This window comes from Anas platyrhynchos, chromosome 1 (genome assembly GCF_047663525.1).
Source record: "Anas platyrhynchos isolate ZD024472 breed Pekin duck chromosome 1, IASCAAS_PekinDuck_T2T, whole genome shotgun sequence".
Classification (NCBI taxonomy): Eukaryota; Metazoa; Chordata; class Aves; order Anseriformes; family Anatidae; genus Anas; species Anas platyrhynchos.
Window position 1 is genome coordinate 197,966,079 of NC_092587.1, and position 14,121 is coordinate 197,980,199.

Here is a 14,121-nt window from a genome sequence, read left to right on the forward strand (position 1 = left end):
AGTTGTATTGAAAAGAACTGCTGTGGGGAGAAGGGGATAAGAGGGGAAACCGCCCTCAAGATAAAAAAGGCAGCACGATGAAGTTACATCAATAAAGAAGCAGGAAAAAGAAGTGAAGAGGAACAGGCTGGCAGAACGCAGACCAGGACGGTCTTTTGACACTTTGCTGTGCTGCAGGAGCGGGCTAGCTTGCAGCTTAACCTCCCTTGCCCCTGCTTTCAAGGGACTGGGAGGGTAAGGGGTGCATTGTCCCAGTGCATCCCAGCAACTCCTTGCACCTTCTGGCCGCTAGCAGCTCCTGGAAACTTCCCTCTCCGAGCTCTTGGCACCCCGATGGCTGCGTTGGCTTTCTGCCTGAGGAGCCCTGATGCCTTTGCTGGCAAGGGCATCCCTTCCTGGCCATGGTCTCAGCCAGGACTGTCTCTCCTGCAGAGGTTAGGTACAACGGATTTGGCCACATGGGACCGAAGAGGTGTCCTCGCACAGCCAGAGTCTGGAGGAGTCATCGTCTTTCCCAGGTGAGTGTGCTGTGTCTGCAGCCCATGGCTGGCGTCAAGGCCAGGGCACTGCAACTACTGAGTGTGGTGGCCTGGAATCACACTGCTGTCCTCTTCTTGCTTCCAGGATTGGGCTCTACATTCCATCTGGAAGAGCTGCAGGGGGTAATCCAGTTCAAAGTCCCGAGAAGAAGGCTGAAAAGAAGGGAGAGTCAAGGATGGGGGAAGACTCCAACACAAAAGGTAACATGAGAGCCGTCATGCCCAAGACACCGCCAAGGGTTTCTCTTACCAGCCCTCCTGTTGCCTCCTTACAGGGATGCCTACAGCTGACAAGAGCTAACTGCTCTCACGGCAGAGTCTCTCTCCAGCCAGATTCCCCGGAGGGACAGAGGAGGCACAGCTGGGCCAGGCTGCTGGGGGAAAAGAGCCTTCTCCCAGGTGAGGCTGGGGGGCAGCTGGAGGAGGCAGCCCCTGGGCTCTTCCCCTTGAGTCAGCGAGCGGCTTTCCTTGGACAGGGGGACTTGGCCAGCTCCACAGGGGTCCCGACACATGTCCCACCCACTGCCCTTTCCTTGCTGGGCAGCCGTTTGCTGAGCAAAAGCTGTAGCAGCAAATCCTCCTCTTGTGTGCTTGCAGAATGCTGACAGCATTCATTCAGGAGAGCTCCTCGAGGATGGGAGAAGAGGGTGTAATAAATGGCTCAGTCTTCAAAATAGGACTATAATCAAAGTTTACAATTTATTAAAGGAATAGAGGTAAGCAAACAGCGATGGGTGCGCTGGGAGTCTCTGCTCCACCAAGACACCCACCAGTTACATCAAGCAGCTGATTTGTATGCTCCTAGGCTGATACATATTCATTACTACTTCTAAATAAAACAGGGTTATTATAATTAGTTTCTGGAATCCCAACTGGAGCATGTGTATCAGTCTCCGGTGGTCCCTCTGGGGGTCTCTGGGGGGTCTCTCGTGCTGAAGGCTCATAGTCTTCCTCCCTCTTGTCCTTCTCCTTTGTCCAACTTGGCTGTATGTCAGAGACTTGTGCAACATCCCCTGCAAGCTTTGTCTTTTAGTTGTTCTTCAGCTCTCGCCATCTCCTTAATCTCCTGGCCAGATATCAGAGACTTGCATAGTGTCCCATGCAATAGTCATAATAGTTAGCAGTTATTCTGAAACCCCCCAGATATCAGAGACTTCAAGGAAGAGCCTACAAATGCATTGCCCTTCAAGCTCTCTATTGACACGAATTGCTAAACCATTCCTTTGCAAGATACGAGAATTATATACGTTAACCACTCTGTTCTTCTTAGACTTGTGGTTATACAAGGGTATGTAAGACAGAAGGTCACATTCATCATACCATGCGGCCCTAGCATTGTTCCATACTGACACAAATCAGATGAACATATCTCACAAGGGGAAGGGCAAGCGCTGTGCTGCAGCCTGGCCCCAAACTCAAGCCCCTGCCTGCGAGGCTCACCAGAGAGCAGGACAAGTAGCCACTGCATCTGTGTGCCCATTGCCGGGCTGTTTCACGGGTTGCCTTTGTGGAGATTTGATGTTTCTCTCTAATCGTTGCATGCTCAGCACAAAGCATGTTTTTGCAGGCATTGCTCTCCTGCGCACACTGCCAGTGTACAGCCAGGGAAGCAGCTGCTGCAGCAGCTCAGAGCAGAAGGCCACGGTTGTTCACTCACCCAATGCAGCTGCAAAGGAGCCTCCATTTTTTCGGGGAACTCCAGGCCTCTGGGTACAGCAAGGGACAGGGTTCCCCTATCTCTGGTTCTCTCTCTCCCCTCTTTGCTGGGAGGCTCTGGATGAGGGCCTCTACTTCTCTGATTTGGCAGGTGGCTGCCACAGCTTGCACCACGGCTTCTCCTTGGGCCAGACCTCAGAAAAGAGACACTGGTCCTCGCAGAGAGCTGCCGCCTGCTGGAAAAGCAAGACCAGGTTGTTGAGCAAAAGCTATAGCAGCAAATCCTCGTCTTGTGTGCTTGCAAGATGCTGGCAATGCATCAGGTGAGCTCCACAAGGATGGCAGAACAGGGATAGGGTTGTTACAAGGGTAGTGCTTCTGAAGATTTGACGTTTCTCTAACCACTTCATGCCCTTCTCCCCTGCAGGAAATAGGCTGCCTGTGCCGCCAGCAAGACAAAAGTACTCTGAGAAGAACTTCCGAGAAGTTGTTCCTTGTCAATTTTGCTTTGGCACTATCAAAAGTCATCTGATAACCAGCCAGCCAGCCTTCATAACCGAAGACAGCTGAACCATGGATTGCAGGCCCAGCAAAGTCAAAGTCAACATCACAACCGAGGTTTAGGCATTCACGTTTATATGCTGACTTGATTTTACCACTCTTCTTTCCTGTATTTGGTGAGAAAGTTGTATCAAACGTCAACTTCAAGCCTTTGGCAATCTGATCTTCAATTGCAATTTCTGTTCCCAGAGTGTTATCTGTGTTCCATTTTTCTGTGAAAGTCAGCCCATACTCAGCCCACTTGTATTTGGTCTCCAAGCTCCCATTAACTTTTCCAGTGTCGGTGTTTGAAGAACCAGATGTTGTGAACTCCACTCCACTTGCAGATTTTGTTTTCACATCCAGCTTCACCAACCCAAACCCATATCCTTTATTGAAGGTATCTCTGGCAGATTTGCCAAGGTCTGCGTACGACGGAGGAATTGCCATTGGAGCTGGCTGGCGCGGGAGGGCGGCTTAGCTCTGCCACGAAGCTTCTCTCCAAGAGAAAAACCTGCCCTTTCTGAGCCTTGTTTTCCTTCGTGAAGGATGAGGGCTCCTGCAAAGCCCGCTGCCCTGGAAGTGTTCTTGCCCTTAGCTTCAGAGGCCGAGGGCTGGGGCCTTTCATGCTGCCTTTCTGAGAGAAAGCAGGCTGCAGGGAAACTGCCCTGAGCCTGGGGAAACCCTGAGGGGATGACTGCCCCACTGCAGTGGGGGGACAGCTCCCACATTAGCACTCCCCTCTAAAAACGCTCCCTGTTTCTGCTTCCCCTGTAGCAGAAGATGCAGGCGGAAATGCAGAGGCTGCAGAGGGGGTGTGCTTCCTCCATGGCACTCATGGACCTGAAGAACGCTCTGCAGCTGGTACCAGTGGAGATGAAGCATCAGCATGTCCTCATCCCTCTCCCTCCAGCGAAGAAGGCTGAGGCAGCTCCCCTCAGCAAATCAAGTGCCAGGTAAGTGTGGGCCAGCTCCCACAAAGGCCAGGAAAAGCTGAGCTGCATCAGGCTGCCCGAGGGATCCAGCATGCGGGTTGCTCAGCTCTGGGCTTTGGCTCTCCATCCCCTGGCTGCTTCGGGGAGGCAATGACTGTGGAGAGGACCTTGCCTCCAGACGTTCCCCTGCAGACCCAAAGTCCTGAAGCTCCCCTGCAGCCGACAGTCACGTACCCACAGTGGAAGGGGGCTGTGCTCCCTGCTCCTGGGGCTGGGGGCAGGCAGAGCTGGGGACCTTCAGATCCTACCTGAGAGTTTTTTTCTCTGTTGATGCAGCTACCAATTAGTACGGAGTGTGCAGGCGGGGAAAGTGATGGAGAAGAGAAAGGAGGCCTGGAAAATCACTGGGCTGCGGCGCACTGCCTCTGTCTTGCTTCCGCGATTGCGCTCTACACACATTTCTTATTTCATTTCATTAAGATGTAATATTTATCTTTATTTCAATAATATTTATCTTTATTTCATTAAGATTTAATAAACAAACAAACGGCTGTTCTACAGTTTTCTTTCCACACCCGAATGGATCACTGTGCACGCTCCGCGGGGCCTGCTCGAGGTTTGTACGGGCCAGAAATGAGAGAGCTTCATTCTCGGTACCGGGTTGCTCAGCTCGCTGGTGGCCCTACAGGAAAGATGCTCCCTGAGTGCACAGAGAGAGAGAGAAAAGCTGCTCCCCGACAGGGCAGCTCCTGACCCTTCCTCTGACAGCCCTGGCGGCCATTTGGCAGTTCTGCCTGCCCCCCCGCGCCACAAGCTGGCTGAGGCCTTGGCCTGTCCGCAGCACGGCTGTCAGTGGTGTCGGGCGGCATCTAGAGCCAAGAGGCCTTTCCTTTTCTTTGTGCTGAAGGAAACTTTGTGCTGTCTGGAGAGGCAGTGCCTCTTTGCTCCAAGTCTTGCAGGGTTGCCTCTCACTTTGAGGGCCCTGTTTTTCGTCAGCATTTGTGAGGGGCTTCTGCATGCGCCCCGCTCACTTGTTGCGGCCAGGGCTTCCCCCCAGGATGTCTGGGCAGGCCCATGCCGCTGGGCAGGCTCTGGGTGGGCCTCGTTCCCTGCAGGGGCAGGCGTCTGCCCCTGAGCCCAGAGCCCAGGAGCGGCTCCTGCACTCGCGGCTGCCCCTGCGCGGGCTGCTGCCGCTGCTTCTGGAACCTTCCTGCAGCCTCTGGCAGCTGGCGCCTGCGTGGCGGCCGCACGTTGGGCTTGGCAGCCTGGCATCTGCAGGCCGTGCCAGCCTGCAGCATGGCATTGGCGGCCTTGTTGCCGTCCCCAGGGCACGGCTGAAAGGGGATTTGGGGCATTTGCTTTCCAGGGGCTGGGCACGTTGGGGATGCAATACCCCACCACGTGCACAGGCAGTTCGCACTGAACAAGGTGGGCTTTGCAGCCTCGTCCTGCCCTCGTAGCCTGCTCCCTCCTGCAGCTGCCACCCCACAGCCCGCCTCCTCAAGCAGAAGAAATGCCCCAGCGGTAGCCTGCAAAGTGCAGGTGTGCCAGGGGCCCCTTGCTGCTCTGGCAATATGCACAACAGAAGAGCCCAGCTCCAGCAGAAGGACGGGATGCGTACTGCCTGGCGCTTGTGCGTTGCCTGTGGCCCGAGTGGGCAAGCCAGCATGTAGCCAGAGCCGGTTCTCAAGGCTTTCCCTATTAGTTGGGAACCCCGTGGAGGGTTTTTCCTGAGCTGAGGGTGTTGGCTGTGCTCTTCCTAGCCCAGCTCTTCTGTAGGGGGCAAAAAGGAGGGAGCTGGGAAGCTCCCAGACACTGAGGCCATCTCCAGGGCTCTCCGCAGTGACGCCATCTGGCACCTTCCCATGAGCAGTGGCCAAAGCACAAGGGCCCGTCTTCTTTGTTGGGGAAGCCCCGCGCTGCATTTCCAGTGCCAGAAATGCTTAAATACCGTTCCTCCTTTCTTGCTTTTCAGCGTGTCTTAGTACCTGGGCTGGGTGCCTCCTTCCTTATTAAAGTGGGGCTGCTCTTGTTTTTTGCTTTGAGCTCCTCCAGGTAAAGAAGCCCACTTTTCAGCTCTCGGAGAACTTTGCCTGTCTTCCCGGAGTCCCACATAAGAAAGAAAGAGACTTTTCCCGTTTCTTTCTCAGGTGAATTTGGCCGCATCAGCAGGAAAAGTGTCCTGACACATGTCCTACTGACTGTCTTTTCCTTGCCGGGCAGCTGCTTGGTGAGCACCGGCTGTTGCAGCACTTCCTCCCCTTGTGTGCTTGCAGGCTGCTGACAGCACGTCAGGAGAGCTTGCAGGCTGCTGACAGCACGTCAGGTTCTTGCAGTGGAAAATTCCACTAACCTTGCATTTTCAAAAGGGATTGTGCGGGCATGGCAGTAGCATACCAGGTGAAGTATTTTAAGCAGATAAGGGGAATGTCCCACAGTCGCAAAATGAGGAGGATAGCTAAGAAAAGCAGGAGAATCAGGGCAAAAATCAGTAACAAACAAATAAATAAATAAATAAATCACGGGCATTCTGGTCACGAGAGATGAAGAAAAAAATAATTAAAAAAAAAAAAAAGGAAAAGGGGAAAATAAAGGTTGGTCAAATAAAATTGTACATATATGGCGTAGTAGTAAGCATCGCGTGGTTTGTGAACCTGATTCTCCCCCTGTACTCAGCTCTGGTGAGGTCGCGCCATGAATACCCTGTTCAGTTTTGGGGCCCTCACTGCAGGAAGGACGTGGAGGTCCTGGAGCATGTCCAAGGAAGGGGAAAGGAGCAGCCGAAGGGCCCAGGGAGCAAGTCGTGTGAGGAGTGCTGAGGGAGCTGGGGTTATGTAGCCTAGAGGAAAGGAGGCTTGGGGGAGACCTTATCACTGTGTACAAGGACCTCAGAGAAGGTTGTAGTGCGGTGGGGGTCAGTCCCATCTCCCAAGCAACAGGCGGTAGGAGAAGAGGAAAAAGTGGGGCCGCGGGAGGTTTAGGTGGATTTAGGTTTAGGTTTAGGCAAAAAGTCTTCAACAAAAGGGTTGTGAAGCATTGGAACAGGCTGCCCAGGGAAGTAGTTGAGTCACCATCCCTGGAGGCATTCGAAAGCCGTGTAGATCTGGTGCCGAGGGACACGGTTCAGTGGTAGATTCTATGATTCTGTACTTCTCTGACTGTGAGAGGCCCCGGGTTGGCATGGCCTGCACCACTCTTTCTCCTGAGATCAATGGCACAGAGAGGAGCACTGGGGGCAAAAGTCTGCCTGAGCTTTTATTCAGAGCAGAAAGCAGCCGCAGCTGAGCTGAGGCTGGGGGCAGGATGTGGTGGGGCATCTGAATTCCTGGGGCGCTGTCCTGTGCCTCGCAGTGATGCTTCCGTGGGTGCTGCAAAGCTTCCTGAGGGCCAGCTGCCAGCTCCGAGCATCCTCCTGGGACTGGCACAGCCGGGCGCGGCTACTCTCGCTGTCCTGCGATGCAGCTGCAGCGGAAAGCCCTGCGCAGCGCGCGAAGTGCCCTCCTGATGCGGGAGGGCCGTGGCTGGCGCGCCGGGGCTTGTGCGAGGTCAAGGGTGCCTGTGGGGGACACAGAGGTGTAGGTTAGGGCCTGAGCGGGTGCTGGGCGAGCCTGTCCCCCCCTCCAAGGCCTTTCCCCGGGGAGGGGTGGCCCAGGACCAGCCAGCCCCCCTGCGCGTGGTGCTGCCAACCTTGTGCTTGGTGCTGCTCGCTGCGCTGAACAGGCCCGGCCAACAGATCCTGGGACGGCGCTTGTGTCTGGGATGTTGCTGGCTCATCCGCTGGCGTATCTTTGGTGCAGGAGGAGGACTGCGCTTGGCCTCCCTGCTCGATGGCCACCTGCATGGGGAGAGGAACAGCACGGGCAGCTGAGGAAAGGGATGTCAGCCCTTGTGCCTGGGGCATGTGGAAATGCAGAGCAGCAAGCAGCTCCCGGCACGCACACCCAATGCACTGCTTCTGCCTGGGGCCGCCCTGGATGCCTGGTGCCCACCACGTGTGCTGTGCTTACCTGGTGCCCAGGAACCAAGGGAGTGGCTGCTGCTCCTGCTTCGTCAGCTGCTGCTGGGCGGAGATCTGTGATGGCCTCCCGGAGAGGCTCTGCAGCCAAAGGAGAAGCCCCTTCTCCACCTTCTTCTTGTGGCATTGCTGCTGCAGCGAGAGGGGCTTCATTGGCCTCCCCCACAGGGCCTCTGGCCAAGGCAGAGGCCGAGGATGTACATTCTGCAGGCTCTGGTGTGGGAGGAGGCACCCTGGGCACTGTGACCCAGGGAGCACTTGCTGCCTTGCTTGGGGCTCCCGCTCCCTGGATGATGGCTACAGAGTGGAGTAGGACTGCAGCCACGATGGTGTCAACTCTTTCATCCAGCTCTTCATCAGAGACACTGCAGGCATGTCGGGCACGTCCCTGGCTCTCCACCATCACGGCAGCGCTGTGCTCGCTGGGGCTTGGAGAGGCCGATGGTTTTGACTGTGGAGCCCCACGTGTCAGGGGAGGCGTCCTGTGTCCCTCATCTTCCAGAGCAGGGGCTGCTGGAGGACTTGCTGGCCTGCTCTGTGCCGGTGTTGTTGTGGTGAGAGGCGTGCTGTGCCTCTCTTCCCCAGGAATTTCTTCCTGGGGAGCAGCTGATGGGACAGTGTCCGTGGTTTGCAGCGAGCCAGGAGAGGCGCTTGCTGGGTGTTCTGCTTCTTGTGCTGCCTCCCTTTCCACACTGCTGGCTGCGCTGCCCTCTTCCTGCGGAACGTCCTGTGCGTCTGTGAAGAGGCTGGCGAACCTGGGGTTGATCCAGGAGTTGATGATGACGACCTCCTCTTCATCGCATCCCCCAGGACTGCTCTCTTTCTTGCCCCGGCCTTGGCTTGTCCCCTCGTTTCCTGTCCCCTGCCTGGGTTTGATGTGTTTCTCTCTCTGTTTTTTCTTTTTACCCTGGCCTGGGCTAGCTGCTGCAGGGTCTCTGCTGGAAGCCCTTGCTCCTGCGCATACCCGGGAATCAGGCCCTGGCAGAGCAGTGGTCCGCCTCCTCTCCATGTCTGTCTGGACCCCGGCTGATCTCGTTGCTCTCCCTGTGCTCCCCGTGCGTGCCAAGTCCCCCAGTGCTCCAGCCAAGGCAGATGCTGAGGATGTAGAGTCTGCAGGCTCTGCTGTGGGAGGAGGCACGCTGGGTCCTGTGGCCGAGGGAGCACTTGGTGCCTTGCTCACGGCTCCCTGGCTCATGGCTTCAGCACGGCGTATGACTGTGGAAACGATGGTCTTGACTCGTTCATCCAGCTCGTCATCACAGGCACTGGAGGCATGTCGGGCACGTCCCTGGCTCTCAACCATCACCGCAGTGCTGTGCTCACTGGGGCTTGGAGAGGCCGATGGTTTTGACTGTGGAGCCCCACGTGTCAGGGGAGGCGTCCTGTGTCCCTCATCTTCCAGAGCAGGGGCTGCTGGAGGACTTGCTGGCCTGCTCTGTGCTGCTGTTGTTGTGGTGAGAGGCGTGCTGTGCCTCTCTTCCCCAGGAATTTCTTCCTGGGGAGCAGCTGATGGGACAGTGTCCGTGGTTTGCAGCGAGCCAGGAGAGGCGCTTGCTGGGTGTTCTGCTTCTTGTGCTGCCTCCCTGTCCACACTGCTGGCTGCGCTGCCCTCTTCCTGGGGAACGTCCTGTGCGTCTGTGAAGAGGCTGGCGAACCTGGGGTTGATCCAGGAGTTGATGATGACGACCTCCTCTTCATCGCATCCCCCAGGACTGCTCTCTTTCTTGCCCCGGCCTTGGCTTGTCCCCTCGTTGCCTGTCCCCTGCCTGGGTTTGACGTGTTTCTCTCTCTGTTGTTTTTTCTTCTTACCCTGGCCTGGGCTAGCTGCTGCAGGGTCTCTGCTGGAAGCCCTTGCTCCTGCGCATACCCGGGAATCAGGCCCTGGCAGAGAAGTCGTCCACGTCCTCTCCAGGTCTGTCTGGACCCCGGCTGAACTTGTTGCTCTCAATTTGCACCCCGTTTGTGCCAGGTCCCCAAGTGCTGCTGATCGTTGGCCGTGTTCCCAGCTTTTTTGCGTCTTCTGCAGCACTTCAGACACGCGGGAGTGTGCTGTGTCCTGCAGTGCCGTGCAAGAGTCTGCAGGGCTGTGTGGGGCAGGGTGCCAGCTCTTCTTTAAATTCTGGGGCCCAGTTGCGGGCTGAGGTGGTGTTCTGTGTCCTTTGCTCGTGGGAGGTCTGCCCACAGGAGGAAGCCTTGCCTCCCTCATGGCTCCCTGGTTCCAGGCAAGGCCATTTCTTATTGCAGTGGAGACAAAGGCCTTTATTCGGTCTTCCATTTCTTCGTCAGGGGATGCAAGGCTGCTTTTGGACGAGTGCCGACTCTTCCAGTTTTGGGCCGCTGCTGTGGTGAGAGGTGGTGTTCTGGGGCCTTTGGTCCTGGGAACTCTGCTTGAGGGAGAAAGCCTTGCCTTGCTGCTGGCTCCCTCGTTGCAGGCTACAGCGTTTGTTATGACGGTGGACACAAAGGACCGTATTGCATTGCCCATGTCCTCGTCAGGGGCCACAGGGCTGTGTGGGCCACGTTCCCGCCTCTCTGCCCTCACTGCTCTGTCCCTGTTGCCAGAGATGCAGGGAAGAGGTGGCAAAAGCTCTTGCTGGCTGCGGGCCTCTGTTCCCAATGACTTTGCCCTTCCTCCCCCTGAAGAAGCAGAGGCTGCTGCTTGCAGAGGGGGCAGCTTGCAAGTGGCCTTTTCAGATGATGATGTCTCTGCTTTAGGCACTTGCTTGGGTGCTGCTGCCTGAGTCGCTGCCTGCCTTGGCAAAGGCGGCAGGGCTGGCAGCTGGATTCTCTCGGCCTGCCTCACCCCACGGTGAGGCAGTGTCTTGATGTCTTGCGGCTTCTTCTCCATCTGCAAGAGAAGCGAGAAGAAAGGCCAAGTTACTTGGGCCATTTCTGCCATTCTGCTCCGTGTCCCCACTAGAAGTGCTGCTGTGAGCTGCCCTGCAGCGGCCCCCGGCACGCCCTGGCAGCTGCCCACGCAGAGCGGGGCTCAGCCTGCCAGGGTAATGCCCTGCCTGTCTCCTCCTGCGAGTGCTGCCTGCTCATCGCAGGCTGCCAGGGCTGCCAAAGATGTTCGACCGAACCGTCCTGGGGCTCCCGACTCCGTGTGGCAGCTGCCAGTGTGACGCACGCTCTCTGGGCACGACCGCACCGGCAGCCTGTCCGCATGGAGGGACGGTGGAGGCAGCTCCTGGCTGCGCACAGCCAGGTTGAATTAGGCCACGCTGCTCTTTGTGCCTGTGGGCACAGAACTGCCAGGGCCACATGGGCTTTGGCTGTCCTGGGGGTGGGCTCTTCATGGAGAAACCCCAGGTTTGGGAACAACTGTGTCCAGGCCGGAGGGGCTCAGGGCCAGCTGGCCGGCTCGCTCCAGCACCGTTCTCCTCATCCTGGTGCTCTCGGTGCCATCCCGTCACACTGCTGTCCCTGTCTCGCTCCCTGAGCCTCACCTGGCGCCGCTCCTGCACGCTCCGCTGCCCTTCAGCGGGCTGGGAGTCATCCTTATTCTGCTGCTCCATGCTATGCTCCAGGTCCTCTGACCAAGAACTCCAACAGGCACCCAGGGGAGCTGCTGCCTCCTGACAGAGCTGCTCTCCTGAGAGTGAGTGGGCAGCCCGGGGCTCGGGCTTTATAAGGGACACCGTTGCCGTGGGTACCCCTCCGTGTCACAATGGCCTTTGGGTACGCATCACAATGCCCCGGTGGTTGCCATGGGGCCCTCAAGCCCATATGCTGGCAGACACCCCAGGGACACCGTCTCACACACCCACAGCAGGATCTGCATTGGCAGGTACCTCTGGCTCCTTCCAGCCAGTGCCCCCGGCTCAGCCCCAGCTCAGTCTTTCTCAGGGCAGTTAGCTTAGCTCCCTAACTGCTCCCAGGTAACTGCGCGTTACCTGCTCTGCCAGGAGATGCTCTGCTCGGTCGTCCGCGTAAGCTTCCTGGCTCTTTTGCCTGACTGCCCACACATCAGCAGAGACTGCACTCGAGCTTGGACGCCCATCAGGCCACCCTGGCAGTGCAGCTGGAGCAGGAGCAGGAGCAGGAGCAGGAGCAGGAGCAGGAGCAGGGATTCCTCCCGTGTCCGGGCAGCCAGAGGCCTGTGGCTCTAGGCACTGTGAAGTGCTCCCAGAGAAGGTGGGCTCCAGGGAGCCGGTGGAGCTGGCAGAGAGGTGGCTTGAGGCAGGCTCTGGCAGGGCTGTGAGAGGAAAGCCCTGGGCAGCCGCAGGACGAGTTCCTGCTCCTTGCTTTAAGAGCAAGCTGTGGAGGAGCTTTCAGCAGCAGAGCCACAGCTGTGCCACGCTGCTGTTTAGCCTGCAGCTTCTCTGGCTGCTGAAGCAGGTCCTATGCTTCAGAGTTGTGCCTGAAACAGTGTTGGTAACACAACGGTGTCTTTGCTGGAACAGGTTGCCCAGAGAGGCTGTGGCGTCTCCATCCTTGGAGATCTTCAGAAGCACAATCCTCGGAATTGTGCGTAAAGCTCGTCCTTTGGGGAGAAAGAGAAGGAATTGGAAAAACAACCCCAAAACTAGGGAAAAGGATAAAAAAGCACAGGTTAGATATTGTCCAATTGTCTGGCCTGAAAAGCCATTAAAAGGAACTTTGCTCCTTTGGCCACAACGCAGGTCCGATGAAAATTCCCGCTTCAAGTTTACAGGTAAACAATAAGACTCCTTTTCCGCAGGAGGAATCAAGTTATGCTCCCTCTAACCCTAACATTGCAGCCGAGGCAGCAGGAGCTGCACCAGCAAGGAAGTATATGTGTAAGTGTACGTGCTTGAGACAAAGTATTGGATCTGCTTGAGACAAAGTATTGCTGTGAAGGGAGTGACTCCTCACTCTAGAGTAACACTTGTAACAGTAACAGTAGAAGTTGTTGTACAGCAGATACAACATGAGAATCCTGTAAGGGGATGGCCTGTCCCGAATGGCAAGGGGTAGTACTGGCTCTGCGGCAATAAATGCAGGAAGGTGTTGCCCCTTGGCTGGAAGGCAGCTTGCACCCTGGGGGCAATAATTCCACATGTACCTATTACTGAAGACCCACAACGCCAAAGCCCCCTTGAGACCGCACGCAGAATTACGAGGACTCCACATAATCCTCTAGGAAACCGAACCAGGGAATTTCACTCACTGGAGAACTAGAAAATAACACTCTGCACGCAGTCCAGGCACTACGAGAGGAGCTAAGAAGCTTCTCAGAAACAGTACTTGTGTTGGGTCTGTCTGAGCTGGAGTCACCTTTTCCCTGCAGCAGCCCACACAGTGCTGTGCTCTGCACTCGTAGCTGGAGCAGCACTGATATCGCTCAAGTGTTGTGTCTGTTGCTGCGCAGTGCTGGCACGGCATCAGGACTCCTTCCAAGCCCCCAAGAGCCAGCAGGCTGGGGGTGGGCAAGTGATGGGGAGGGGGCATTGCCAGGGCAGCTGACCTAAACCAACCAAAGGGATATTCCATAACACCTGATGTCACACTCAGCAATAAAAAGGGGGGCTCTCCTGGGGGAGGGGGCTGTTCCTCCTGAACAACCACTATGCGTTTTGAGGCCCTGCTTCCCAGGACGTGGCCGAACATCGCTCGTTGATGGGAAGCAGAGAATATTTTTTTTCCCTCTATCTGTGCTTCCGCACTGACTTATTGTTTCTCTTGTTTCTTTTTTTCCTCCCCATTCCCTTTCCCTTTAATTAAACCTTTCTCATCTCAAACCTCGAGTTCTCTGTGTTGTATTTTCTCCCCCTTCCTCTTTGAGGAGAGGGGGAGTGAGAGAGCGGTTGTGGTGGAGCTCAGCTGCCCACCTGAGTCAAACCACAACAGGCCAACAGGGCTGCTGGTATTGGCTGTGTTCCCTGTTCGCTGCAAAGTGCCTGTGCACGTGGTGGGAGATTGCATCCCCAGCTTTCTCAGGCCCTGGAAGCAAATCCCCCAAAAGCGGAGCAGTGGCATCACGAGCGGAGCCCCGGAGGCAACCGCGGCTGTCTGAAAGGCAAGCATCAAGAATGCGGACATGTCAGAGGAGGAGCAGCAAGATGCTGTTGATTGCGCCACTCAGGCCTTGGCGAAGCACATCGAGAAGGGCATTGCTGCGCACATCGGGAAGGAATTTGACAAGAAATAGAATCCCACTTGGCACTGCAACACAGGAGGGAACTGCGGCAGCTACGTGACTCCTGAGAGCACGCACTTCACCTACTTCTAGCTCAGCCAAGTTGCTATTCTTTTCGAGTCTGGTTAGAACCACGGACTCCCACTGACACTTGCATCTGGTTACAGGACTTTGCTGGCTCCCATGGCTGGTTACTTCAGCCTTCCTGAGGAAACAAACCTTGATCTTCAAGGGCAATGGCAGGGATTATGCTATAGCAGAAGTTGTTACATTGTGGAAATATAAAGGAAAAATACCAACAAAATGTATTCATTGTTTTTTTTGTTTTGTTTG

The 14,121-nt window shown here is 56.1% G+C and overlaps 2 protein-coding genes and 1 pseudogene across 2 annotated transcripts; 1 reads left to right on the forward strand and 2 right to left on the reverse strand.

The window, feature by feature from the left end:
• Positions 1 to 2,375: 2,375 nt before the first annotated feature.
• LOC140001363 (non-selective voltage-gated ion channel VDAC2-like) lies at positions 2,376 to 3,233 on the reverse strand. The gene has a single exon (XM_072032799.1). It carries the CDS (start codon positions 3,183 to 3,185, stop codon positions 2,391 to 2,393), a length of 795 nt encoding a protein of 264 aa, XP_071888900.1. The 5' UTR covers positions 3,186 to 3,233; the 3' UTR covers positions 2,376 to 2,390.
• Positions 3,234 to 3,967: 734 nt separating this feature from the next.
• Positions 3,968 to 13,887, reverse strand: LOC140001362 (uncharacterized). The gene is made up of 4 exons (XM_072032798.1): positions 11,135 to 13,887; positions 7,678 to 10,533; positions 7,358 to 7,505; positions 3,968 to 7,226 (listed from the first exon to the last, which is right to left on the reverse strand). The coding sequence occupies exons 1-4, from the start codon at positions 11,201 to 11,203 to the stop codon at positions 7,108 to 7,110; spliced, it is 3,192 nt and encodes a 1,063-aa protein (XP_071888899.1). The 5' UTR covers positions 11,204 to 13,887; the 3' UTR covers positions 3,968 to 7,107.
• LOC140001364 (dynein light chain 1, cytoplasmic-like) lies at positions 13,672 to 14,121 on the forward strand (annotated as a pseudogene).